The sequence below is a fragment of the Bombus impatiens genome, unplaced genomic scaffold (assembly GCF_000188095.3).
Source record: "Bombus impatiens unplaced genomic scaffold, BIMP_2.2 scf_1666, whole genome shotgun sequence".
Lineage (NCBI taxonomy): Eukaryota > Metazoa > Arthropoda > Insecta > Hymenoptera > Apidae > Bombus > Bombus impatiens.
Window position 1 is genome coordinate 296,860 of NT_178085.1, and position 27,161 is coordinate 324,020.

Sequence of the window (27,161 nt, forward strand, 5' to 3'; positions counted from 1 at the left end):
GTACGAACGCGGGACGGCGGATGAAATTTCAAAAAGCGTCTCGTCTCTTTGAAACGTGAGTTCTGGTGTCGTCGTTGACAGCTTCAGTAAATGTAACTTGTCAACGAGCCGGTACGTAACTCGCATCAGAGCCATTAAATGTTCCTCTGGCATCAGAGTCGCATGCACGAGGACTTTGCTAATTGCTTGTGCATCATCGTGGATTTCACTGCGTTCATTTTAGCCCATCGAATTACAGGGCCGATGCAGGTCTGCGCAAAACACCGATTTCCCGACTCTGTAGGTCATTATGCAATGTTTGCTTGCCTACCGTATATTTCAGTTCACCAACAAACTCAGCGCGTGTTGCAAAGCGACTGCTCAAAGCTTGGTTTCGAGTGGTACGTATCTTAAACTGGTGCGTAAATATCGAGGTCGAGTGGCCAACACTCTCTCTATTTAACACGATTTTTAATAATAATTTCGGAAGCTATTCAAAATATTTTCCGAAATTACGAGACTTTTAGACAGCATTTTGAAAGCCATACGAAATATTTGTCTCTTACATGATTTTCAGTAATGTGTATTTTGAAAGCACTTTGAAACAGAGGACAAAATTTCTGGCTTCTTAATTAAAATGTCCTATCTAGTATTATTTTCATTTTTCAAGATACGTTGAAATATTCGCAATTTCCATCATTTTCCATCTTTCAAACAAAATTAATTACGCGAATTATTATCTGTTGCGAAATAATAACCAAATGATAAAGCTTATTTTTCCAATTATAACAAATTACCAAAATCCTCTAACTTTATTATCGAATATTAATATTATTAAATATATATATATAAATTATTATTAATGTTAACTATAATATTATTACATATTAAAGCACAGTTTATAGCAAATATTAAGCACCTTTAAATCTCTCGAAACGAGTTCTACACGAAGCCACAGCGATATTCAGCATATTTTATGCGCGATGAATGGATTTCACAGGACGATGCAAAACTGCTTGGAAACTGCTTCAGCCGCAAAGACGGTCAACTAAGTGGCTTGGCTTGCGGCCGGCTTGTTACAGGACCCCGTGGTCGATTAGCACGCCAGTGTCTTGCAATGTTGCGTGGGTGGCCATTTTTCGCCATGAAAACATCCGTTTTGTAGATGGCATCCAGCGAGAAACAATGAACCGCATTGTTAAACGTCTAAATCGAATTGGCCACGTAACAGTTATTCTCTGCAATCTTCTTGCAATACATCTTTCGTAGACTTTTCTATTCATCTCGCGTCCCCCCTATCTTGTAGCTATCCGTTTGTGCTTATTTGCAAACGAGAGATTCATGGAACTGTTTAATCCAACTCGTCGATCAATTATATCGTCAGACATAAATCATGCCGTACAATTGCAACGTTTCGGCGTTTTATTGCGAGATGTATGCGTAATGATTATATCTGGACGTGACGATTGAAGAAAAGAGTTTAATTTTGCCTAATTTTTGTTTCGGTTCAGATCGATCGACACGATTAAAAATTTAGGAAAATTTGGCCCACATATCATGAGCAAGATACGTATATTAAAATGATCGATCAAATTTCTACATACACCATACATCATTTCATGTTTCTATTCCTTTCTAACTTTGTATCTGAACTTCTTCAAGATATTCCATTTGTATAACTTCAAAATTAGAATATCTTATACTGATCCTGAAAAAGATACATTCTCTAACTTCCACCAACATCTTAATCTCTGTTTACAACTACCAGGCGTTTCATTTTTCTTCACGACACATAATTCTTCAACGATGATACCTTTCATAACGATCGTGGCGTTACAACATAAAAAGGTATTAACATCTAGGAGTCTCCGAGATACACAGTTCTTAAACTACATGATTAATAACACAAGACCATCAACGCCTGAGAAATACGAGATTCTTGAAAAAAAAATCATTAATCATGTTTCCATGAAACTGTTGGGATGGATCGTTGGTCTACTCTATGCCGCTCTCCTCAGCGTTTATAACTGATCAGAATGTAGCGAGATAGCTAATGTACAAGGAACTCGTAAAACATTAACGACTTGGTAACGTGTCTCCCACATTCTCTGGCGGGTGTCTCTTTCCTACCGGCTGATCTTGCTGAAGCAACACGTGCTCCTTTCATTGTCAGTGTTAAGGTAACAGGGATCGGTAGTAATACAGTTCTGTGGCGGCGTGTATGCCCACGCCGTTGAACCGCAGAAACATTCGGGCCGCGAGCCTTCGAAGGCTATTTTATGGAAGCGAAACGAGCGGCGCCCACGCGCTCAACGTGCTCTCGCATAGCGCTCGATGTGCCAGATGATACTGACGCCGGTAATACCTACGTCTATCCATCCACGTTCGGCCGCCGGTATATATCTTCCCATTAGTCTCTGCCCACGTCGGCCAACTTCTCGTGGCACGTGGGTCGTTGACTTTGACTGACTCGCCTGCTACACGCTCCCCGTTCCTATCTTTCATTGTCTTTCCTTCTCTCGTCTTTTCCCTGCCTTTTTTTTCTCGTTCCTCGCCCTTCGTTATTACCTCGTTCGCTACCTCCACGTTCGCAACCGTTTCTTGCTCTCGATCGACATAGGTCCATTTTATTGAACTCCTTGCGAATGAAGAGTATTTCGATGCTTGTTGATTTTGGATGGATCTTTGATATCTTCGAGATCCACGAAGATTGGTTGCGTTCTTACGATCTAATTTTAGAGAGTGCGGAGTGTTACAACGTTATTGAAATAATCAACTGGATTCAAAGCTTGCGTAATAGCGAAAACGTTTATGAGTGATACATTGATAAACTAAAATATCTGTTACCGTCGCAAGCAATTGCTTCTTCGTTAAAATGCATGCTAAATATGAAATTATATATTAGGTTGTGCGAAAAGTTTCTTTCGTTTCATAAGTTGATAATAGAAGAACAACAATTTCTGTTTTATATTGTTTTATTGAATTAGGTATGACCCATTTCGTTCTATTTCTATCATTATGTTCATGCATAATTCAATGAACTAATATAAAACAAAAAACATTGTACGTCTATTATTTCCTTATAAAACGAAAGAAACTTTTCGGACAACCTGATACATTGTAATAGGAATCAAAAGAAGTCAAAATTAATATAAAAAATTGGAAGAAATGAAAAGTTATCAAATAAAACAAACTGTTGCTGCTCTTAATTGCACTCTGTCGCTTAAGAAACCTACAAGAATGGCATTGAACGTTCGATACTAAAAACAAAATAGGTAAATCTTCCGTTCGTCTGAGAAAAAATAGACTTCCCTCTTCCTTAATTGCACGTCAATCCGAGCAAGGATCGTTCGTTTCACCTTTAAATACCCAGTAAAAGATCCGTTGAATGGGAAGATTAAAAGGAACGTTGGACCATCTGTACCATTCCCGTGGACGACGAGTCAGTTGCCTTTTATTTTTTCCTCCTCCGTTCGAGCCTTCTTAATTTACTTACTCCCTTTACTCTTTCTCTCTTTCCGGCTATTTTCTGCCCGTTTTTTCCGGACAAGAATTTTAATGCGGGCTTTTCGTGTCGGCCCCGCGCCACCCTCTCCAGAGCCCGTGTCACAGTCTGGCTTCGGCCATTTCTTCCGGCGAAACGGGCGAAACTTATCGACGTGGTCGGCATTAATTACGCCGGCTACGCGGGAGAGTGAGCTCCGCTTCGGGAAGTTATTTCGCAGGCCGAGACTTTACGTCCTTTCGACGTTGTAAAACGTACGTACAACGCTGTAAAGGGTGCCACGGCGTACCGGACGTCGGTAATTTATGCGACGGATTTAAACCGCGTGCTCTCCGCGCCACGTTCGAATGAGTTTCACGTACTCCCAGGAAATCGTCCAAGAAGATCGTTAGTGGCGTGATTGAGCCCGGCCCAAAGATTTATCGAGTCATTGTGCCGCTAAGCTGGCTCGCATTTTACCGGATAACACGAACTTCACCGGAGGACTTCATTATCCCGACGATGATTTGGAATTCCCGCGTCTAACCCGCTCCTCCCCCATCCAAGCGTAACGTTATCGTTCCAACGATTGAATACGGAATGGCCTTGGCAAGAAGAAAGCCTCGTTCGGCTTCCTGAGATTTCATACGAGAATCACCGCGGATTGTCTGATGAACGCTGAATTATCGTAGGAAGGAGCCCTGTTTTGAGATGTTTATTCGCGGATGCGCGCGTAGGCGTAGCAACGTTTCTACTCAAGCCGATTCTTGCCTTTTGTGAGTTGCAAAATGTAGGATTATGAACGTTCTGAAAGCGTCTCGCCGTAACGCGTAAAACCTTTTTGCGCCGTATATCAGTTTGAATCGTCGCGAATGCAATATTGTGGATAACCATATCTGTTTCTCGTGCATTTCAGGCTGGAAATTATTGCGTAGCTTGTTTGGGTATCATTATACAGCTAGGTTTTTATCTTAGTATTTTTTCATAATACTAAAACTCTTTTTTTCAGAAGTACTTTTCAGGCCTTTATGGAAGCGATTGTAGATGAAATTAGGTGTCACAAATTGGTTGTTTACGACTCTGCCTTTCTGTAGAATTGGACAAGATTGTGCTTTAACTCTCGCGTAGGCAATCGAGATATTGCGACTATCCGACAAGTAGATATGCAGATTTTGAAGCTTTAACGTGTCAAACTCTTAGGTAAATTTCGATGTAAAAGTATCCAAAGAATGTTTCTATCGAAGAAATGACAGAGTTGTTGAAAGAGAATATATCAATTTTCGATATTTAATAAATTTCTATTTATATTACTTATATTATATGAATTTGCATGAACGTCCAGTTATTGATAATAAACGAAGCTACAGACGATAGAAAAATTATCTTTTCTCTTCAAACATCTTTAAAAAATCTCTTCAACGAATATCTGTACAATGTATGAAGATTTGCGTATTAAAGTATTTGCATGTTGCAAGTATCTATTTTATTTGATGGCAGGAATAAATAGTGACGTGCAAAATGTAATTAGTAATGTTAGGATTAGTTGAACGTTATTCAGCGTAGAAGCATCGACGTTGCTCAGATGGATCGATACATGGTTTTTTTTTATACATAGTAATGTATAAAAAATTTGTGCGTTGATAGGTCATTTTTCTCTCAGAACACGGTATCGTGTGGCCAGTTTTTGCTGAAAAATCCAATCGTTGGTTGAACGTGTCGAGTTCCGATAATCTTTCCTGTCGATATTTAGACAGAGTAATATTTTTGCGAGAGAGCTTCCGTGAAACAGTTCAATTAAAATAACTTCCATGTTGCAATATTTTATAGAAGATTTTAGAATGATATACAGTTCATGTTATAGCCAGGATATTCGTATTTTTCTTTGCTTTTTTTTTTTTAGTAATAAATCTTTTTATGTTTGTATTCGTTATTTGTAAAATACAAATAAAATGGAAGAATACTGAAAAGTGGCGTTGCAGAAATAACTGTAAAAGATTCGTTACACTAGTTCTGTCTCAGTATTTAATTAACTTTTTAAAATACTTTTGTAATTTAAGATTAAGATATCGTACTAATTATCAACTCCGGCATAATTTAATATTTTCATATTAATATAAATTTTTTAATAAAATTATGTTACTTATTTATATTTACATATAACCACGTTATTATCGTTATCGGATCTGAAATGTAGATCTACACACACGTATTCGTATTTCTTTGTAATATGAAATTGTAATATGAAGTATTTCTTTTAATTCGATTATTTCCATTCATATTTGCTTATGATGCATTACATATCATCCTAAACATGCAACAAAGAGTAAATTCATGATTAAATTACTCTATACTCTGTACTCTGTACAATGCAATAGATTGATAAACAATTCCGGTTTGAACACGTTAAAGAAATTAGTAAAAAATATCTCCACATTACGACGCTAAAAAATTCTTTCTTCGGTTAGCCATCCGCAATTATAAACTGTTCCTGAATCTCGAAAACTGTGTTTCGATCCAATCAAATGTTATCTTGAACCTGGAACTATTATCTGCCGAATAGAAAGTCAAAGTGACATTGTTCCTTTCGGCCGGCTTAAAGGTTTCCGCAACTATGCTGATTATTCGCAGATCAGGTAATCCCATCAGACAGGCCGTGAAAGGAGCAATTTGTTCGTCGTTCACCGATTACTATCTCGTGTAACTTCTTTTTCTTTTCCTCGAAGCAACGCTGTGACACCGAAAACCACTAAATGCCGCTTAAGTCATTCGACGTACAAGCAGCAGCGGAGGGCCACCGGCCGTAATTGCACGACATTCCTCTCTTCAGGAACGGAGAGCACCGTCATTATACAGGTGGGGCACGGCAATTCGCCGTTGCAGCGCCTTCTGCGACCTTCTTTTTATTTATTTATTTTTTTTCAGCGAACTCGCGGACTCTTCGCGATTCGCCGCATTCTGCCGATGAAACTTTGGGATTCTCGGCCACTCGCTTCAGGACCAAACGTGTAATTGGGATTTCGAACTGTTCCTTTTTTTCTTTTTTAATCCTTCGTCTTCTTCGTCGTCGTCGTTGTCGTCCACCGTATTCCTCGTCTTTGTCTTCACTTTCATCTTCGTCCTCGTTCGATCACGAATTCGGAAGTTTACGACGATGAGTTTCCAGAATCTCGAGCCACCACGAAATTCGCAACAATGTCCTGCCCGTTGAGAATATAATTAATATTCACGGTTTTGTTGCTTGTCGCGAAGAAAATATGTAATCGGAGGTTGATCGAAGATGCCGCGCTGTCTTGTTAGCCGGAGCAACGGCGGAATTAATTTAAAACATGCGATGAGAAGAGGTTGCGTGCGCTTATCAATTGGCAATGTATCTGATTATGGTGCTATAAATTTTGCCTGAATATCCGATCGAAGAATGTGGCTTTTCTTTTTATTTCAATTTCTGTTTATTTTTATTTCTACCTATATTGTTTCCTAATATAAATTTAAAAAGATTTTGAAGTTACTTCGAGGCTAGTGCTATATTACGTCATTCTACCAAATTAAAATCAATGTTTCGTCATGCAATTTTTGTATACGCATTATTCGTTTTCTGAAACAATTATCACATTTTTGAACGAAATACCATTGAACTGGAAATCGGTTTTCGATGATCAAACCTGTTGCGCAAGTTCAGCTAATTAGTGGCTGCGGAACTTTATCAAAACTCAATTTACTTCTGTCTAATTAAGCAACTCTTTCGGTATCTGTATTTGCATTATGTTCCGACTGTGTGATTAGCATTACATAATTTCTCGGTGAAAGGTTTCCAAACTTGTCTCGGGACCAGCCTTTCTAACTATAGCGAATAACTTACGAAAAGAAAGAAAAGAAACTTGATCTTTCACTAATTTCATTAATTATGATATAAATGAAATTATTCGAACATGAATGTGGCATTCGAGTCTCTTCCTTGCTCACCGAATCTATATCATACAATATAGAAAATTTAACCTACCTATAAATCCAGCGAGATGTCACACGACTACTGCTACTCTAGAAAAAGTCTTGCGTCATTCGTCAGAAGGAAATATGTATCACGGCCACTTTACACGGTGCATCTCTCGGAATAGGATTAAACAAATCGGATTTAGTAGAAAGGCTGGGCGCTGGCAACATCGTATCGCTGGAATAAAGATCATAAAGGCCGGGCTCGTAAATGCCCATCACGAACCAACCGGCCTATCGTTTCGATTCGCTCGATCAACGGCAGGAAGAGTCACTCATGTCGGAAGCAAAGTCTTTGGCACAGTGCCGGACCGGCATGCATGGCTCCTATCTCGAACTTGCTGCGAGTTTATCGACGTCGAATATTGCTGGTACAAGCGAGGACGGGTTTATACGTGAATAACAGACCACGGGTAATGCACGGGCCGTGTAATTCAAACGCAACACAAAAGTGGCCTGTGGTAACGCAATCGACGCATAATTCGTAACGAGCAAAAATACTGGCTCTCCAGACGTTCGATCGGCCCGATGCTTAACGTGTCCCCGGTCCATTTCGCTTGGGTACCGTGTATGCGCATGCGAACGCAGCCTTACGCCACGGTTTTCGCCTCTCATTGGGACAGGCGTGACCTATCGACGAACATTTACCGGACGCCAAAGGCGATACCTTTTACGTGATAAATTATTGCACAGTGTTGCTTCTCGTTCTCCTTACCGCGGTATCTCATTATGTGTCGTGCATCGGACCGAGTTTCTCCAATCACTGCCCTCCCTCACTGTTCCTTCTCATCGTCTGTGGAACCAACAGCGTTTCTTTTTATCGTACTTGCCTCTTTTTGCTCTTTTCACCTTCGCCGGAATTCACCGAACGAGTCGTATTCGAATGTTGCATCATTACATCTCATATGTTAGCTAGCATCTTGGATTGTAGAGATGTAACAGAGTAGAACAGATGGGAAATATCTATTTGGAGTAAGAAAGAAGTAGATGAGTTAGACGAAGATGGTTACATCGTTGCACAACGGCGTTATAGAACTGAAACTTTCCCCCTTTCTACCTTTTCTTTGCCGTAAAGGTTTTTCACCCTTCGGAGGTCTGAAAGGGGTTAATTAAATGAGGGTGCGATTGCTGTTTCTTCCTTTCAGAGCGCAATTGAACGTAACGTCTTGAATAGCTTGGTGCATTTATGTCGGAATACGAGTTAAGAGCTTCCTGAATTCTTCATAACGCTGTTGGAGGAGCGTTAGGTAGCTAAAACGGACACTGCTGGTATCAGAGCTAAGTAACTTCCGATAAAATGTATTAAAAAGATATGTGGTGCATTATGAAATATGATTTAGTAATGAACTTCGGGAAATTCAGAGGAAGTTCATTTTTTATTTTTACATAACTTTTGATCATTGAACCGTCGAGAGAGAATAATAAAAGAATTTATTTAATTCTTGAGAAAGTTATAATTATCATATCAGAAATAATTAAGTTTTGTAGACTAAAATATAACCAACATTCGTAGGATATATATTTTAATATAAAATATCGTAGTTCGAATTCATAATAATTAATACTGCAAAATTAAATTAATTTCTAAACGGATACAAACTGTGCTATATTTTTAAACGAAACAAGAAAGACCGCAATTAATTGTGATCTTTTCCCTAATCATCATAATATCTAGAGGATTAGTGTAATAGTAGCCTCCTGTATTTTTCAACAATCGCATTTTTCGAATGGTTGTTTTTCTCTTCGTCCCTCGTCAATTGTATTCCAAGTGATAACCCCGGCAGTGGGATTAATCGTCACATCGGATCGTTTTTATTCGTAAGTCGGAGGAACGTCTTCGACAAAACAATAATAGCGTCGCGGTGCTCCCGATTGAGTGAACGAATGGCTTCCATGCATTGTCAAGGATCATTAAGATCGGTGGAACGAAGTCTACCTCCTAACGAGCATACTCCGCTCGCGCTTGCCCATGCCTCGTTATTGTTGTGTATTCGTTCTTTTAACGACGCGAATTCGCTTCGCGTTAATCGATCAAGGAGAACACAACGATTTGGGACGAGGGGCATCGCGTGGTCGTGCATAACATTCCTATGGTCATTGCTCGTTCGTCATTCTTCGTTTGTAACGTGGTTCGTTAAAACGTTCAGGATCTCTCTCTCTCTCTCTCTCTCTCTCTCTCTCTCTCTCTCTTTGTTAGCATTTATCTTACGTGCAAACGATGAATGGATATTTCCTGCAGATAAAAAGCAACGCTTTGTTCTTCTAAGCTGAATGGAATGGTAAGCAGCATGGGATCATAAGAATATTAAAATTTACGGTACGGATGTTGGAACATGTTACTTTGTTGGAAATTATAGGTGTACGTGGGACGTTAGCTACGTGGCCGCGTAAATGAGACTTTAATATCGATATACAGCACCTATTCAAAAGTTTGGTATCATTACCTTATCCTGTATCCCATCGCGAATTCCTAGTGTTTAAAGCAAAATATTTCCACAAGCTGCAATGTGTGTAATTCATATCTCGGCGATGATAAAATGACTTTTTCTTCAAATTATGTTAACGATTAAGTCCATAAACCCTAATTATATGCTATTAGCCGTTGCAGAGTAATTTATAATACTACATTTTTCCATGTATTTGAGTAATTAACCTTTTAGCTGCACGGCTGAAAGCCTTTTTGATATACATATAAAGATCGAGGTAGTTCTTGGTAATATCCAAGAAATGCACGCTTACATTTACATTTACAAACATTTAGGTACTTTATATGATTATGGTGTAATACATATGGGTGCTAATCAAGGTAATTTAATATATATTATTAAGCAGCTAGGTACTAATACGTACGCCTCCGGCAGGTGATTAATTTCTGAAGACTTGCGTGTATTGTTTACATTACATTCGCAGTCATATTCTGCAATTATGAAAAGTCATTTTACTGCATAGTATAAATTATCAAGTATATACATATTGCGGGTGTTTACGTGTATCTGCAATCTACACGTTGAATGAAAATTTTACTTCATATATTATATATATATTTATTTTATATATTCAAGTATGATGAGTTCTAATCGTATAAAAATTCTTAGCCTTTTAGTAATCACGTCTGCATAGATTCTATGAAATGACTGTATATAGAGAATCATTTTCGGAACAAGCGAAAGGAAAGTGGCGTTTCTCTTTAACCTTTTTGAGAATTCATTATAATTACTAAATGTACCAAGAAGTGTTTGGCTACTCTCTTTATTTTGAATCGCTTATAATGTTATAATATACGTGCATGTTACAGTATACTGTAAATAATATATAAATATATCGTGTTACAGGTATGTCTACTAATGGAACGTTACAATTACCTAGTACAGAATAAGCGTGGTACGTACTTACATATATATAATATATTTATATATCGTAAATATTCAGTATATACAATGAATGTCTTTTTGAAACTTAATTTTTTTTTTTTTAACAAAAGATAGATTACAATACTTAGAAACGAGTAAAGGAATTGTTCTTACAATTCTTAGTTTTTCTTATTTAATTTTCAATTTATATGTTACATTCTACGGTAATTTTATAGTAATTTAAATGAGTTGAAAATGCTTTGACAATAATATCTTATTTTTCTTGTAATTTAATTTGACTTGATATAAATTTGTACAAAATATTTGTCTGTTAATACATTCACTGCTACTAAAGTGTATGTATCTGTTCCTTAAATTGTACTCTCTTGTCTCGTTAGAAACGTCTTCATTTTAAATAATACCTAATTCTTGTTCCAATACACTGTCCTAAGTAACTTATCTGAGATATCTTGACGATACGTAAAAAAGAAATTTGAAATGCAACGGTTATATGAATATGTTAAACGCAGAATGTAAGCAATTACGAATGCATTCGCTCTGACATATTTAATCGATTAATGGACGATGCTGCAATGTATATACCTAACATCTAATCACATCTTACAAAGTACAGACAAAATGTTCAATCGTTTCTCACGTTCGACAAATGGGCTAACTATTAAAAGGTTAATTTTGTCATTGAATAGGTTTCATAATAGCACATTTTTTCTAAAGTTATCCCGATTAACAATACAAATGTCGAGATGTAATCTTTCATTTATATAACAAAACAAACAGCGCGCGAGCGCTGAAATCTTGATTACGGAACTGATTAATCAAACGTTTGATCATTCGGGCTGCACGTCATCCAATTAGTCCGGATAATCGAGATGCAACATTGTATCTATGATGTTCCGTATGCACTCACGTTAATTATTGTACTGGTGTATTATATAAGATACGTTGGCCCAGAATGAAGCATACGTGGCTGGAAACGTGCATCGCAAAGCAAACTTTACGCGGTTAGCAAACAGCTTATATGTCATACCACCGTATTCGCGATTGTTACATTGTTTCTACGTGTTACAAAAGCGAACGGATGATAATTAATATTATGAAGCTTACAAATTTTCTACATTCTTTATCACTGTTAATATAAGTGCTACCTGGATTAAAAAAAGCTATTCTCCTGGTTTAATAATATTTTTGTAGTTAGTAAATATAGATCTAGACATGTGAATTTTATTGTAGAAGTGGCAAAAATATTTTTTCATTTAAGAATGAAAAATAATTCCCATTTGCATTCGACATAAATGAATTAAATATTAAACACAAGAATATAAATTTGATATTAGAGCAAAGAATTTAACGTATTCAATTTAGATTATTCAAAAAATTCATCGAGAGTATATCATATCTTACCACGCGTATACACGTATATTATATGTCATATTACATTTTTACCCCCCAGTCGCCGGGGTTAAAGGAACGTCCCATGGCAATTTCCTCGACAGGTGAATTGTCGAATGTCACGGATTTCTTTCCCGCCGAACGACCGCATAGATTACGTCGTTAAACAGTATTGAAGCCGAGGACGGCGTCGGCCGCGGTGAATGGATACTTTAAATGCGAATTTGCTGGTGCATTAACTTCGGGAAAAGTGCGCCGCTAATGTGGCATTAACGCTTGTGGCGCATGCACAGAGTGCAAAGCCCAGGAGCCGTGAATCATGGTCGGTGTCCGGTGTGCCATGCCATGCCGTCGCCACGTCTACGTGGCACTGGGGCTACGTGCGAAACGTGCACACCATCGGGTATCGTTCTCCCATTCAAGAAAGTTATTATACCTTTTGCCGCATGCACGAGCTTTCCTTGCGAGATATCGCAAATAATACGCTTATTGGCGAGTCGTCGACGATAGCGCGAGTATAATGAAAGGGAAGACGATTTGCGATTAATTCGTAAATTCCTGCTTTCCCTCTGTGGATCGATGTTTGTGTAGAGAGTGCAAGAATAGAAGTGGTTTCCGTCCGCTTTAGCTTTCGTCTGGCTTCTGTCTGGAAGTAATAATGGATTTCTATATAAATGGTTTCAGGTATTTTAGATTGTCGTGGTCAAGGTTCTTTAACCTTGAAGCCTCGAAGGGAATGTCGGTAAAAAAGTACATTATGGCAGCGCGTGTATGTTAGAGGCAGGTATGTAAATACTTATTAAAAATCCATTAAGCTGCTCCAAGTTTCTACACCTTACGAATTATTTAAGCGGATAGGAGTGAATTAAAGACAAGCGAAAAAACGTATTAAGTGGAAAATTAAAGATATTGCTCTGATACTCCTGACTATTGACAGTCACGGTTAACGTTTTTTATGTGTTTGTATAATGTTATGTGATAATTACTGAACGATATTATAATTTCAGCTCAATTTGTGGCTATATGTATATGTGGTTATTAAACATCCATTAAGTTGTTCGAAATTGTGTATTTTACGGTACAATTACTATTGAATTTATGGGTACAGATAAAATAAAGATAGGGGGAAAAAAGTTGTTTTAAGTGAAAGGTTAAAGTGATTACTCTAAAAGATATTGATTTACTTAAAGTAATGTCTGTTCGAAGTATCCATATGATTTTGTTAACGAGAACTGATTTATCCATAATGTATTATAAAACTAGGTATTTTATTTTATACGCTATAATTAATACACGATATTCTGCATGATGGCCTCTTTAAATAACACATTGCGTGGAATGCTGCAAGCTGGTATAATTGCGATATTTTATATTCAAATAAGATAAAGTTATGTACCTTTGCGGCATAATTGGGCGTAATTAATTTTTCCTTATTCATCGTTCCATTTTTGCTGGGTGTAATTTATTTATGATACTTGCGAATACAACGTAGAGAAATTTTGTAAGTGGATATATGAATATTTACATTATGTTATTTATAGTGGAACCATATTTTCAGTATTGTAATTCCTGTTAGGGGTATATTAAATCGTTTTGCAATTGTTTTATTTATTTATTTACTCTCTGTTATATTTAATTTGAATAATTATTTAACAAATTTGTCACATGCTGCGAATTATGCGGTTAGTGAGCTATCACGCTAAACAAATGTATAAAATTGTTTTAAAATGAACGCGTGCATAGCTTTCGCTGTTTTTTTCTTGCATTTGTTAACATTTCATTAAAATATAGATATCGCAATGAGCAATAATACGATATTCATAAAAGTCCATTTACATAAAATAATTTTTCCTGTAGAAAATTTAACAAACCCAAACTTATTTTTTGAAGTATATATTGCTCTCGTTCTCTTAAGCAATTGGATCGATGCCATCAAACGAAGAATTTAAGTGCATCGTTATTATTCGTATCACATGTATATTGAATTAATGGATAAGTGTGCCAAACAGCTAGTAAATTTCGCTATAATTAGGACTAAATCATCTAACGGCGCCAAAAGCGCGTATTCCATCATTCTCAATTCTACATTGCAGAAATCACCTATAAATGCTCCGAATTAAGATAAAAATTAACATATTTACTATTTACGTGGGAATGATTCAAAAATACCTGCATCTGCAGCTAAACCGAAAACTAAGTACGACGTTTGTTTATTTCACCATATCGCACTTGGTTGTATCAATTGGTAAATTATTTTACAAGAGCATCTAGGAAAGAAATGCTGTCAAAAGCAATTGAGCTTCAAACTGAAAGCATCAAAGACTAGAAAAAGGAGCAATAAAAGGATCGTTAGGCCGGAAAGGGTTCGATTTCCAATGCGATCAAATCGTCGTGTCACTTTTACACTGCACGTATGTGTTGCATCGCGGTTGCTGTTTTCTAAACGGACATATTTCGGCGCCTTAGTGAAATCCTAGTGACCATTAAAGATATTCCGATCGCGATGGTTGTCTGTCAACGGGACGCGTGTACCATAAATCGAACTGCAGACGCGACACAGAGGCATTGGGGGGAAAATATATTGTTATTAGGGGACGATGCTAACTGTATGATAACGTTGGGCCTGACCAATGTTGTCACGTAACAGTTTTAATTACGGTTGTCGGGACTAATGTGCTTAGCCAAGCGACGCGAGCTGTTGTCGCTTACCGCGGCGCACGCGACACGAACCAGCGCCAGCTGTCTTCCGCTTTTGCCACCTAACCACCCTCTTTTTCTTTCCGGCGTGCTCACGCGCGCTATTTCGTCGACAGCTTCGTGTAAAGTAGCTTTTTTTTTAACGACCATAAAGGCTATTAAGTGTAATAACGCTAGATGCACGACTGAGATTAATCGACGCAACGCGAATGTTCGGAACGTACGAGGGATTTGTCGAATGCTGTCGGGCTATTGCGAACTTTGTCACTATAGTTGAGGAATAAGATATCGAGAATGAAATACGGTACAGTGCAGAAGTTTTAGACCGTATACAATTCTTCGGAAAAGTTTCTGCACGCACTGTGGAAGGATTATTTTTATTAAAATAAATCTTATCTTCGTGTAATATTATATTTTTTTTGTTTATAAAATATAATAAGTCTTTTGAACAGTACAGTACATATATCATCATAGTCTAATGTTTTCGATTTATAATTCAGGTAGCAAGAGAAAATATGTTTCTTCTTTTCTTTATTTATTTCTTCAGCGTGTTTATCGATAGATACATACACCTCGTATACATCAGATTTATACATACAAACGAAGAAATATAAGAGCATATAAATAACGAAGAATGTAATGGGTACACCGCAGACGTTGTGTAAACGCATATTTTTACAGACACTGATAAAGAAAATAAACGCGAATAAAATTATGTCTTATCTTTGAAATATTTTATATACTTTGCATTTGTGCTCACATTCATATCTAGCATAAATGCATAAACATCTGTAATCTAATAATGAATAATAAACAAGTAAACATAGATGGAAAGTAGCAAAATATTATAAAATACAAAATACATATGTATCTAACGTAAAATCATCAAACATATAAAGAACAAACAAATCTTGCGAATAGATCTACATAGTTACTAGTACACGTTATAATATTATTTTAATGCATTGCAACGTATTCTTATCGACGTATAACCAATGTTATTCAAATATCACGCAGCGACGTATTAATTACGAACGAGAACTCCCTCTTTGATCGTTAAACCTGCGGATTGATAGTCTCGAACGATCAACGAAATAAAGAAAAGAAACGAAAAATGAAGCGCGCTTATACAGCTCTGTGTAACAGCGATTCACAGTTCGAGCGTTCAATGGACAAGACAACGCGTCCTGTCATTATATCGTTTGTTCGCGTTTCAGTGGCCAGCAATTTACCGTCTCCGGCATTTTGTGCTTCGTAAACGAGCAGAGGGGAACTAGTTTTTCGTTTGGCCGGGTAACGTCGCGATTGGCCGGTTACTTGCGCGGAAACAATTCATAACGGTTGCTGATCGACGCCAGGCGTCGGCGACGATAAGCGGTGCCGACGGCACTGATACAGCCACTGGCCGATAGGACCGATAACAACCATCAGGCCACGTGCGTTCGGTGCAGCCGGCAATGCGTCACGATAACTCACCCCTGTTCTTTCGCATTGTGTGCCCGGCACACATAACGGCGTTGTCGCGTGAACTTTATTTCGATCGTGATAGCGTTACTTTTTCTCCCTTTTCTTTCTTTTTTTCCTCCCTCCCCCTTTCTTTTCGAAGAAAAGCTTGACTAACAACATTCTTGCGCCGAGACACGACGTGCGTTTCGCCCGACAATTTCCAAGTAGTCGTTAGAAAGTGGAAGGTGTAACCTTTGATAAAAAAAAAAGTACCTACTGCTTCTGGTGAAGGTCCCCTTTACGCTACGAGTCAAAGTTCCTTCAATGTCGGTGGATGAAGAGATTAGCGGTCTTCGCGAATCGGGTAGGTTGGAAAGTAGTTTTATGATTTATGGAGATCGTTGTATTAAAATATTGAATTTCTGCCGTATGTTTCTTTGCATCGAACGTTGGTCTTATAACTAGATAGGAAGAAGGGAAGATAGAATTTTGGAATGTAATGTGAGATTCTATTGGAATAGACTTCTTCTGCAATACAATTGAATATTGAACTCGTCTTGTGTCTTGTCTCTTTTGTATCAGACGTTGATCTCTTGAAGATAGAAAGGAGATAGAATTTTCAAATGTAATCGCATATGGTATATTATTCGAAATACAACGCGTAATTTGCCATAATTATATATTACGACTATAACGTACATTTAGTAGAGACACGAAAGAAGTTCCAGCATCACAATTAACCAATTTCTAAATGCGAAGATCATTATAAGTCGTATCTAAACAAACTAAGAATAATTTACACGGTATAAATTTCCTAAATGCCTTGTCACATTGCTGATCAATCTCGTAGCTTATTCATCGTATATCATGGAAGTCGTATTGTTTGAATCTTCAGTCACCCATCATTGTGATGGTTTTATGACAGCATGAGAATGAACGCAAGGGAAAAGCAATAGAAAAATTCGCAGCGAAATTAAACAATTCGCTTTAATTGGAGTCTAAAGGACGTTAACGTGTTTGTTTGTGCTGCGGGAAGCTTCGTTTAGAACGAATTGAACCGGCTAGCCAGCGAGGATAATTTGTTCGCTGGTCGTTCGTCATTGACGCCTGTCCAGCCGGTTTTATCTTTTCAACGTATTAATTCGCGTCGACGTGCTGGTCCACGATTCACACTTCATCGACTATATACTACTAGGCTGGGTTTCGTTGGATTTTTGGAAACACAAATAGATCCGCTCGCAAGCGCGTACTTGCAATGCGACACGCCGAATTTTGATCGCTATAAAACCTTTGTTGAAGACAAGCTTGGGTATTGTTTGAATAAAATATTTAAAAAAAAAGATTGTTTAATTAAACGATACATCGTCTTTATTTAAAATAATTTTATGGGCAATCTCAGGCTATATCGTTTTGCACTTAAATGTACGTAAAATATCTGTAACATTTAAGATTGAAATTAATATTAACATTCACATTATTTGTTACTTAATTCGGCGTTCGATTAAAATAGGAAATTCTACAAAAATGATTTTACGTTGGCCGATGATATAATATCGTGTCTCCTGATAATTAAACTATAATTGCACATAAGAATAATATATGCGTTGAATATATGTTTTATATTTGTCTGCATTAGTGATAACAAATGATACAAAGGATGACGTTTAAGAGTCAACTCTTCGAAGAGAAAATTAAAATTATCAGCCGTGAATGTGTTAAACTTTGAGTGTGTTATTTGTGTATCTTTGAGTAGTAAGTAACTGCAGCGATGTAAGCGGGGGGAGGAGGTAGCATAATCTTAAGATATTTATTATTTTCGTATTTTATGCGATGAAAGTCATTAATTTTGTTCAATGTGTAAAGTACGATACGTGTAAGTTTCCAAATTTATCACCGATGATATGATTACAAAAATATTTACATTTATGGTTTCAGTGAAATTACATACAAAAAAGATTTTTATCAGCGAAATTACACTAATTTAAAGACACGATCGCATAAATGTGAACATAATGGGGTGATCAAGGTTGTTGTATGATCGGTAACGAAACCATTTATTTCGAAATGAATATACTGCAAAGAGAAAACAATGATAATTTTAGACATTATTTCTGTGCCGAAACATCGAGACAAGAGAGATTTTTAATAATTAATTAAAATGAATTATTTCATACGTAAAACTTCTTTTATTTTCCAAATTATATAATCTCAACAAAATACGATGAAAATTTGTACACGTAGTATGTGCGAAAATATCATTGCATTATGTGCTATTTATTGTTGTATTGTCTGTATAAATCCATTATAATGGCGCTTTGTTTCGTTGTAGCGTGATTGAAACGATTCAAATGGTTAGTTGAATTTTCTGATATTAATTCTATTGTATACGCTTCAAATGTCATTTGAAACAGAATACAGAAATACATCGATGGCTATATAAATCTATTGTCGATATTTTCCGTTTATTAATATTATCATTAGGAACTAAATCGTTAATATTGTCAGGATTACGATTAACGCAGATTATTAAAAAAATTGAATGAAATCGAAAAATAAAACTATCTCCGACGCTTACCATTTATGTATCTATCAGTGTCCAAATTTTGTCATTATATTTACTGCGAATATACTTGCTAAATGTGTACAATTTAATTCGTAAAATTTAATTCGATGCTCGGTGATATTTTCTTCGTTCGATACGGCGTTTCTATATTCTAACGTGAAATTGCATTCTACAATTAACAGAGGAAACAATTATCATAATGTATCTTGTTGCGATGTATATACGCAAGAGAAACTCAATTAATTTCGAGATAATTATCGAATTCGGTGTGCTTTGACATTTCTATGTCGGAGGAATTTGCATAAAGCTACCTGTAAAGTATTAACCCAATTTCGCTGATCTGTTTTACGTAAACGTAAACTGCCGAACAATTAATTCTATCGCGAAATCGAGTGTCTTTCGTGAAATATAGATATTTAATATCGTAATATTTCGGCCGAACGTCCCTTGCAAATTTATTCACGCGTTTGCCCTTTTCTCCCCTCTTTTTCTTTCTGTTATATCGACAGTTCACGGCAGTTTTTCACGTCGTATCATCGACACGGTCAATCGTATCGAAAGAAAGTTTAAAAGGGGGCAATTTCCCTTCCGGTGTATCAATTGTTTAGGGAGAAGGAGTGAAGTTTCTATCTTTACGGAGCCCTTGGGATGGTTTCCACATACTGAAAGTTTCACCCAAAGAAATCGGAGAATGCTCGTGAAAAAGAATTTCTTGTCCCTGTCCACATGGGACAGATTCTTTGTGTGCATAAAACATATACGTACAATATAGATTTGCCGGTTATCTTCCTGTTTTGTTGGGTCTGCGAATATAGATATTAGTTTTCCTCGGTGAGATTGTATTTTCATCAGTTTCGTATGATATTTCTTTCCTTTTTCTCTCTTCCTACTTCAATGGCGAAATGTAATTCTATTGTGCAATTAATTAATCAGAATGTTGTTCGAAACAGTTGATATCGAAAACAGATTTTGTTCCCATCTTTGATAAAGCTTTGATCTAGAAATTGGCAGAGTTAATTAATACAGAATACCTACGACTGCGTATGCAGTTTGCATGTAAACTTCGTGCATTGTGTTTATTGAGACATGGTAATATTTGCTTATTAAATGCCTAAGGGCTTATTGGTTGTTGTATAAATGGTACTTTTTATTTGTTAAATTGCTCGTCTTTGTTGCTACAGAAGGCTCGATAGCTGAATAACTTTCTCATTTTTCAATCGACGAAATCTCAATGTATCGATATACTAGATGCAATACTGTTGAGATTATTGTTATATTGTCCGCAACGTCTATAACCTGCGTGTTCCTACATTATCTTCAGTGCTTGAATATTTGTTTAATATTACTGTGAGAAATAATAGTACACGTAGGTACAAAGTGATCATTGATTGTTACAATTTACAACTAGATTACGTGCAGCGAAACAGTGAATCCGTTCATATCATAGGGATGAGACAGTCGCACATGTGCAACAACTTAAGTCAACTGAAACTATAACTTGAGGCACGTATCGAGAATAGAGACAGGTGTAGCAGGAAGGCTAAGGGAAGTTCAGTCTGACAACAGAAACAGTAACAGCAACAGCGGCAGCAAGCCTTAATACAATGAGATTTATCGACGAGATCCGCTGGACCATTATCACAGCTGGGACGAGCTTCCCGTCCTTTATTTCGGACGAGGCGGTGACGGAACAGGAGAAGCGTGAGGCAAGGTTTAATCTCACGGGAGAAGACATTCCACTCGACAAGTGTCCCCGAACGATTCATCTTGAAAGAAACAGTTGGCCTTTTTTTGCGCCACGTGACAGACCCTCTTCCAAGGGTTCTCCATTTGGTAGCGTGGTATTTTCTTGTTCTTCTTCCGTTTTTGCTTCGAACGCCGCCGATATCGTGTCTATTTCTGCCCAAGACGTAGCTTCTTTTGGTGCTCTCGTAATTTAACGGAATCTACTCGTCGTGGGACACGTTTCGTATCTGGTGTCGCGCAGATAAGATTATCGGGATGCGTTCGCGTGAAATTTGTCGGCGTTACGCGAAATAGCACGGTTAAAGCGTTATCACGCGATACGTTCTACTGGTCTCTCGTTCGATGAGAGTTTCGAACCGCACGCTTTCTGCGTGCAGCGTCGTTTACACTTGTTTGCGTTTTACGAGCGTGAAGCGGACGAAGGGTAGGAAAACATGTCATTGTCGAAAATCAGATAATACAGCTGCAAGTTTCTATTATAAATGTGTTTCTATTATCTGAATACGCCATTGTGTCATAGTCTTGTTCGAAATATTGTACGGTATTCTGCCTGGAAATAGAAAATATCTACGAGGAGCTGCGTTTATTGTGCTGCTGCACGCGACTTAGCGTGGATCTATTGTAATTTAATTCGGTAAAAATGGAAATTCGTAACAAGTATGACGATGTTGTGTGCAAATCATAGGCAATGCTTATGTTGTGATTTAGATAATCAAATAGCATAGAAATAACGGAATTGGTATTACGACATCTCAATGAGGTTAACATTTTTTTAGCAAGGAACCTGAATTTGTTCGAAGCAATGGAAGATTATATTCGACCATTATCAAACTTTTAACAGATTAAATTATAGGGTTCTAAAACTATCCAAAGAACAGGTTGAATTTTAGATAAAACTGGCTTGTAGGAATTGTTACTTGAAAAGGAAACTGAATGAAGGTAGCCCGATAATTATAATTTCCATTTCATTTTTAGAATTAATAAAATACAACATAATTGATGTCCGTAAGCTAATTCTACGTATGTCTGTATGTTGGGTTTTGTGAAATGCTTAAATAATTCGATAATTACGAGCGTTAGATTAATTACCAATATTATAATTAATAATTATCGGTACTCGTAACCATGTATGTAATGAGCCGTATTGAATTGCGATTCATGATTTCCAGCTTACTGATCCTATAGATGGTATGAAAATTAATTTGCTAACTACTATAGATAATAATCATTTCAGATATTAGATATATATGTGTAGACAGTAGCAATTATTTTAACCTGAATTCTTTATTTAATTACGAGGATCGCTGACGATCTTAGTTTCTTTATTTAATTGATTCTATTTAATTGTAATTGATTGTATTAGTTTCTCTGAAAATAATGTGAAATTTACTTTTTATAATCCGGCTTTTATCTATTTACGAAAAGAGAAAGTCATATCGCGAGAAACAAATCTGTGCCGATTATTGTTATAAATAGATCATAATATAACGATGCAACGATGGAGTATAGCAAGGCATATCATAAATTGGGTAACGCATATGGCAAACAATACAAATATAATATTTTTTCAATTATTTACTAATCTCACACTTTTTCCTTGTTAATTTCTAATATGTTCGGATGATATGAATTACTTATTTGTTTATACGTATTTGTTGTTATATGTACGTCGTTTTTTCCTAACTTGTTGGATACCATAAATGCTTGAAAGTAATATACGTTCAATGTTATACAGTTTTGGGGTTTTTATGATTATTTATCGTTTCTTAGCTTTGGCAGTATCGTTTGTACATCATTGTATCACCAATGTATCATTTGTTATCTCTGTACACTTTTTGTATCGAAGAATTCGAATTTAAACAACGAAGGTTCTATCCAAATTGTAAAGTTAAATCTACAAAAACCGTAACTTCCGAATCGCAAGGTTAAATTTATGAAAATGATAACTTTCCCAAATCGTAAATTTAAGTGTATAAAAATTTCTTCGTATTCTATTAATTTACAATTTCTATCCTGGATATAGCAGTACATTTCCACGTAAACCGTAGCCATTCGCAGAAATCGTTTTAAGCGTTCGTTGACGGGAAATCCAGAACAGGATAAAGGCAGCGTTGTTCGCGAAATCGTCGATGAATAAAACCGCGGGAATTCTAGCTGGCGAACAATAACGAGCTTTGCCGCAGTGTTTGCACACGTGTCCCGAAATTCCACGAGGATCCGTGGCTCTTGCGAGCCTTCGTAGCCCATCCAGGGATTTATTTTCGTTCCAGCATCGAACGGTCGGTCTCGTTGTCACTGTTACGACTGACAGTACCACTGGCGCCGAGGAGTCACTCTCATTCGTGTCGACACGACGAGATTGAGACTCGCCTAAAAATAACCGTGAACAAATTATGAGCCGGCCGACTAACAGCCACGTTCTTTTCGGTCTGTCCTCCGATTCACTGTTGGTTGATCCCCGTGCGAGCCAATTCGACGTGAAATTTCGATAAATCAGCCGAGACGCCGTAACGGCGGGGTTGCGTTTTGGCCCGACCTGACACATGTGGACGAAAACGAATTGTAGATCGTTCTTCTCCCTCGTGTTCGCTTTCCATTAATTTCGATCTACGTCCAGCTTTTTTCAGCTTTTCGTTCGTCGTTATTTAGTCATTTGTATGTGTTTTAGTTGAGTTTTTTTTTTTTTAATTCATCGCATATGTCTCGTTAGGATTGAAATGTTCTGCAAATGTAATGTTTAATTGCAAAGAAGAATGTTATGTAGTTAATTAAAGAACGTTCGAATTTTTCATTTTTTAATTGATTCTTTGATACTTTAACAAGCTTCTAATAAAACTTCAAATGATCTTTGTATAACGTTCGCTTCTTAGTTAAAAAGTTTACCTAGAATAGAACATAATGACAAACATTTACTGGGTAAACATCTTAAATATATCTTTTTTTTTTTAAATTGCATAACGAACAAAATATAATGAATCATATATATCAAGCGGATTTTAATCCTGTAAGTCCGGTTTAATGTAATTAATCGTAGGAAACCTGTTCAATAAATAATGTTGGCGATTTAATCGTCGCAGTCACAGCTGGCATATATTTGCGCAAATTTTATTAATGTATGCATGGTTCAACGTGTGGAAGGTTATTAATATGATCTATATTAACGTTCCACCATGACTGAATATAAACTTTAACACGAGGTAAAAGCGAAATCACTTCGATATGTTATAAATTGAAATATAAATTAATCGCTGACAGATAGCGTTACAATTCTTTTCTTAATTGTATATTTTGAAATACAATTTATTATAGGTAAATTGAATTATGTCGCTGTCCTCTGTTTCTCTGAGAAGAAAGTTATTTCAAAACTGCAACAAGTGGCACAATGGATTCCGGTACCTGGCATATGCGATGTCACACAAAACATCTTCTGTTTCTTATTGCAAAAGTGAAATCGCCCTTACGATGGGATACATTCATGTTACGATGAGTTATGATACATAAAAACTAAGTCATTTATCTGAAAAAGATTATTGATACATTACGCTATTATTCCTTAATCGTCTACTAGTAATATGCAAATAATGGAAATAATAAAATAGTTGCTGTATTATTATGATTTATACTACATTATATATATTATACTATGATATTTAGTTTTATATCAATAACGATATAATCAAAAATGCTAATATGAATTATTTTTTATAGTGTAAGGCTACTTTTATATTCAAAAGTAGGTCCTCAAATTTATTCTCATTTCATCAAAAAATATTTGAAATATAGCATTAAGTTCCCCGACCTTTTGTCAGATAATTAGTCATCCGTTAATTCTGAGTCAACACAGTGTTCATATTTCTCTCTGACAGTTATTTTCCATAGGCATTATTTGTCACTGAGCTCACTTTCTATCTCGTAGTTCAGACATGTCTACGAATTTGATTGATTTGTTTACATCCTTTATTAATATCTAGGCAGAAAGTCATCTGTGCTAAGTAAAAATAGAATTAGCATATGCTTAAGTTTTAAGTATAATCTGTATAAATAGTTATAGTTAAAATTGTATGCTGAAAATAAAATAGGGAGAGAGAGTTGCGTTTCCATCTGAATAAATCTAAATAAAAGTTGATATTAATTTTGTTAAAATTATCTATATATTTTCTCTTTCTCTTCTTATATATTCTTATATAATTATAAATATTACGTTCTTACATAATTATAAAGAGAAAGAATTTGAAATCGCTCGCTTTCACAACTTTGGTAGTTCCAACGTTAAAATGTTTCATATTAACAAACCGAGATGTCCACAAGCTAAAAAAAGAAATTATCGATAATATGAAAAGTGTCAGTTATGTAAACGTCAAGTGACAAACGTTGAATCTAATTAATTAAAAGCTAATATCGTCGAATAAATATAAAACCGACAAATTACAATGCGTGATAGAAAGCAACGTAATATCGATTGTTAACGAGAGATAAAAAAAAAACAATCGACGAATGTTCGGAAATAGCGCAACACATTTTTTTCACCCACGTTCGACATTCCATAGCCGTGAAAGCTGTCTCCGCTTGTATATTCATCACGTCTGAAACCGCGACCGATTCCCGGCACTGGTCGTTTTGTCACGCTTCAGCGTGACAGATCCGCCTCGATCCTCTTTCGAGGACACCGAACGGGAGACAAATAAAGCGCTTACGTCGATCTCAAACGGCGGTTGTTTCTCGAAAATGAATTGTTCCCGGAAAGAACGTTTGAACGGGGCCAACGTTCGACTGGCGCGAAACTGTCTAGATAATTCTCAGAAATGTATTTAATATTATAATTCTGAAAACCTTATTCTACTTAGAATTCTGTTAATGGTTAATTCTGTCAATTGCATACGATTTCTTGTGCACGTGTTTTTAATAAATATTATTGTTAATTAGTATTCTAAAATTAAGAATAAAGCAACAAAGAGAAAAGCGTGACTGAATAAAAATAACTACATTCGAACGTCTAGTGTCAACACACTGCATTTAATGGTAGTGATGGATCGTGCATGCATGTCTGTTAATAAACTCGCTCACGTCGGACCTGTGAAATTCAATCACAACGCGATAGCGACTGATTTTAATGCGTAATGAGCGCATGCTAATGCCGGGCTTGTATTAACCGAGAAGTCGGGCAGATAGCGTTCGCCCGAATCGCGTGCTAATTATGCGAAACAATTTTTTAACTGAATCGGAAACGATCGGGATTGTTCATTTACGCTTATCGACAATGCAAATCACGACGCTTTATCGACTGCCCGGTGTCGGCGCGTGGATTTACATTTTAATCGCGATATAGTACGTGAGCTCTTTGAAATGACGAAATGAACGGCGTATAAGTACATCGAAAGGAATCAATCGATTTGTGCGAATTCTAATGAGATGTAAATTTCTACGATCCTCTTTTTTCCCTGCAATTTGTCGTCAAATTTGTCTCGTCTTATTTAAACATTTTTTCTTTCAATGTCATACGAATACATTTGCTAACGTCCAATTGATTGTTGATATTTCTTTGTTGCATTTCTAGTAATTCACTTTTTTTTCTTTTTAAAGAAATAAGATTATTACCGAAATTTCATTGTCACGCTTCGTGTTATCTTTTCGAAACAATTTTCGCTTATCATTTGCTGTATACGCAGTGAAAACATTTTTGATCACCCGAATGGAAAGTTCAACGAAAGCTCAACGACTTAATACAGGCGACACAGTATCGCAGCTTGCTTGAACATGCCAAACTAATTTTCAAGATCTTGAAAACCTCTACGATGAACTCTTCGATACAAATGACTCTGATTACACGGATTTTACTCGCCACTAAGAGGAATCGAATTACTCTTCCCTGCGCTCGTCCATCCAACGTTCGGCAGTCGGTGACGCTTCGGAGCGCGCGATAGAGAGCATTTGTCGTATCGCTTATAAAGAGGTCGCACTGAAAGGATCGTCTGGGCGGAAAAAGAGATGAACGTAAGAGAATCGAAAAACAAGAGCAAGCAACGACGACGAGCATACGAGAGCGAACAAGGAGAAACAGAAAAAGGTCGTGCGAGCACGGAACAAAGCCGCTGCTATTTTTGTACGTGAAAGGCTGCCTTGGTGTCGCACCGATGGCATAGGATGGAAGAGTGCGAGAGAGAAACGAGAGTGAATGGCCAGGCCGTGATTAGTGATGTGAGCTGTGATACCAACGAGAAGAAGAGAAAGGCATACGAAGAACATGGGTAGCGAACGATGATGACAATGTCTCTTACCTGATTTGGATTGCCGGTTGACGAGCCCGAGAAGCAAGATCCTTAATTCGTGGACGACGGATGATGGCGGACTAAAGGGTGATACGGGGGTCGACATTGAGGCTGAGCAGAGGGGAAAGAACAATCCAGCTTTGTCCTGTCAACTGTCTGCGGCTAATGAGCCTTTCCTATAGTCTTCCTGCAGTCGCTCTCAGCTTGGCTGTTCGAGTCCGCGTCACGGCTCG

General features: G+C 36.9%; 2 protein-coding genes and 1 long non-coding RNA gene across 5 annotated transcripts in view; 2 read left to right on the forward strand and 1 right to left on the reverse strand.

Annotated features, from left to right (window-relative positions):
* The window catches only part of LOC112213886, a 163,596-nt gene extending 151,493 nt beyond the window's left edge, over positions 1-12,103 (forward strand). The window contains exon 3 of the long non-coding RNA XR_004462811.1: positions 10,783-12,103. This is a non-coding gene — a long non-coding RNA (uncharacterized LOC112213886). The remainder of the gene's footprint in view (positions 1-10,782) is intronic.
* The window catches only part of LOC100742608 (mucin-17), a 381,959-nt gene that overhangs the window by 197,779 nt on the left and 157,019 nt on the right, over positions 1-27,161 (forward strand). The window lies entirely within an intron of this gene.
* LOC112213885 lies at positions 12,200-27,155 on the reverse strand. 2 transcript variants are annotated; one of them, XM_024371756.2, is made up of 2 exons: positions 26,938-27,155; positions 12,200-12,856 (listed from the first exon to the last, which is right to left on the reverse strand). In XM_024371756.2, exons 1-2 carry the CDS (start codon positions 27,032-27,034, stop codon positions 12,528-12,530), a joined length of 426 nt encoding a protein of 141 aa, XP_024227524.1. In that variant the 5' UTR covers positions 27,035-27,155; the 3' UTR covers positions 12,200-12,527. The 2 variants fall into 2 exon arrangements, 1 of the variants encoding a protein (XP_024227524.1); XR_004462810.1 differs by lacking the exon at positions 12,200-12,856 and adding an exon at positions 22,232-24,179.

Excerpts from the sequence above, each read along its gene's own strand:
- LOC112213885 (XM_024371756.2), bottom strand. The coding sequence starts at position 27,034 with ATGTCGACCCCCGTATCACCCTTTAGTCCGCCATCATCCGTCGTCCAC. Across the intron at positions 12,857-26,937 it reads CAACCGGCAATCCAAATCAG|ACAGAAGCCAGACGAAAGCT; the intron begins GTAAGAGACATT and ends TATTACTTCCAG.